Source organism: Sphaeroforma arctica, assembly GCF_001186125.1.
Source record: "Sphaeroforma arctica JP610 unplaced genomic scaffold supercont1.4704, whole genome shotgun sequence".
NCBI classification, from domain to species: domain Eukaryota; class Ichthyosporea; order Ichthyophonida; genus Sphaeroforma; species Sphaeroforma arctica.
This window is the reverse complement of record NW_014035854.1, coordinates 1-2,316: the sequence shown is the minus strand read 5'-3', so window position 1 is coordinate 2,316 and position 2,316 is coordinate 1. Positions and strand designations below refer to the sequence as shown.

Here is a 2,316-nt window from a genome sequence, read left to right as displayed (position 1 = left end):
TATATATCCCTGACGGTCTGACCAGTGACCACAGACGAGCAGTGGACCCCCGGGCCCCCAGCCGGCAGCCAGAGGGGGCTGAGGGCTAAACTCAAACCGTTTTCCGTTAAAACTATAAAAATTGGAATAAATATACGTTTACGCTCAACTTTAATTTCATATGCGGTCCTTTGTATGCTCATAGGTGCAACTTACGGGTCTAAACATTTAAGTGTATGTCATGTTCATGATACGAACCAGTCCTGGAAAAAAACTTGGGTAGGCCTTTCTGATCACATTATAACCGTTATAACGTTTTAAAATTGAATAAATATGCGTTTACGTTTAACTTCTATCCCGTACCCCCTTATCGTTATGAGCTTAGGCTGAGGGCCCAGAACTGGTGACTGGTGTGGTACAGTGGTAGACTGGTAGCCCTCTATATAGTAAATAGTACATAAAATAGAGGGCTTTGACGCTATGCATTTATTGTTTTTTGTTTTTTAAAGCAGTTCTATGACTCTCGCTGTTCTATTTTCAGAAGGCTATGCCGGTATGCCCTCTCGCGTGAGAGTCATCAGAGAGTGTGACTGCTCATTGTTCTGGCTTCAGAACGAACTCACTGAACTGTGAGACTGGTTTCTTAAAACAAATCCCCTGTTGTTTCTAAATGACTGATGAGTTGATGACTCTTGATGACATTAGACTTGAAAGTGCTTTACAATTATAGATAAATATTATTGTTTATTGAAGTATTGATTTTACTATACAAAAACAAAACAAAAAATGTGGAATACCAAATCATCGAGAGGTTTCTATTCCAAAAGGCTATGTGAAATCAACCGATATTTATATTTATATAATATATATAGAGGGTATGTACATATTTATGTACAGTTGTATACACACGGGTTAAATTGTGATAAACACTCCCAGACTGCCTGCCACATAATTTCATAATGTCGTCGCATCGACCCTTGCCGACGGCTCCTGCTTGGAACAGTTACGATAACGTACACGAGTCTAAGTCTAGTGATCAAATATATGAAACTCTGGACGAAACCAATACATATTTTAAAGGAAAGTATGACCCACCACCTACATATGGTGGCGATGGTGGCGATGGTCGAGCTACCGGATTAACGAGGAAAAAAAAAATTGCTATTGGAAGCGCATTTGGCGTGCTGGTGGTGGCCTTGATCGTGATGGGTGTTGCGCTCAGCCTACTTATTTCTCAAGGTTCAGATACACCACATACCCAACCCCTGTCGTCCGAGCCACTAACAGTCGCACAGACACTACCTACGGTGTCTGCCTCACTCACCCTCACATCTGCAGCCTCTGCGTCACAGGAGATCACACAGAGTACACTCCCGTCGCCTACAATAATTACTTCTATGTCACTGTCTCGATCACTCACATCTGTCACCCCTTCACCTTCAACGTCACCGTCACATACACTGTCAAACTCACCAACGCTTTCTGCTTCAGCAAGTACTTCTATGGCACCCAGCCAAACACCTTCAATGACACCGTCACCATCCACCAAGTACTGCAGTTCAGGATGTGTGCAGACTATGTTAGGTAATCAGGAGTGCGATATTGTATGTGATGTATCCGCGTGTAGTTGGGATGGCGGCGACTGTGATAATGATATCGCAGCGCTCGCTGATCTCAGTGGCGAGCTTCAAGACAAACCGCTGGTGATAGTACCCATGAAGGTGATATCGGGAAACAATGATCGAGTCATTGACTTGTTCAGTATGGGCTTAAATGCAACTGTAAGGACTATGTTCGATCGATGTAAGATTGAGTGTGAAAGGTGGACGGCCTGCGCATCATTTGAAATTGTGGTAGACAAGGAGATATGCACGCTCGCGAAGGTTAAACCAGGAGACGAAGGTGTCGAGCTGAAAACGGACAATAATGCTGCCCTTGGTTACAGTTGAGTATCCTTAGCTACATATTTGGGCATTATAAGCGTGATATTTAGCTTCAACTTAAGGAACTGAAACATTGCTTCACTTCATCGCAATATTGGACTAAGGCTCATCCGACACATATATGTAGGCTCATCACCTGTCTTGTAGTGATTGTCTGCAGGACGACAGGTACACTATGTCCCTATGATTTTATGTATGAACAGGAATTACAATGTAAAATAGATGCGTGTTCGGTTTCTTTAACCGTAGCAACTCAACACGAACCTTACCACCCCGTTGACTCACGCTTCATATGTCGGCTAAGCGCCATTTTGCAGATCGATAGTTGCTACTTGTGTCCTTCTATATTGATTCACATTTGCCGTAGGCATCGGACAAAACAACATATATATAT

General features: G+C 43.0%; 1 protein-coding gene across 1 annotated transcript; it reads left to right on the top strand.

The window, feature by feature from the left end:
- Window positions 1–885: 885 nt before the first annotated feature.
- SARC_14496 (hypothetical protein) lies at window positions 886–2,191 on the top strand. Its single transcript, XM_014291369.1, has one exon. It carries the CDS (start codon window positions 939–941, stop codon window positions 1,926–1,928), a length of 990 nt encoding a protein of 329 aa, XP_014146844.1. The 5' UTR covers window positions 886–938; the 3' UTR covers window positions 1,929–2,191.
- The last annotated feature ends 125 nt before the right edge of the window (window positions 2,192–2,316 follow it).

Coding starts and splice junctions, on each gene's coding strand:
- SARC_14496 (XM_014291369.1), top strand. CDS start 939: ATGTCGTCGCATCGACCCTTGCCGACGGCTCCTGCTTGGAACAGTTAC.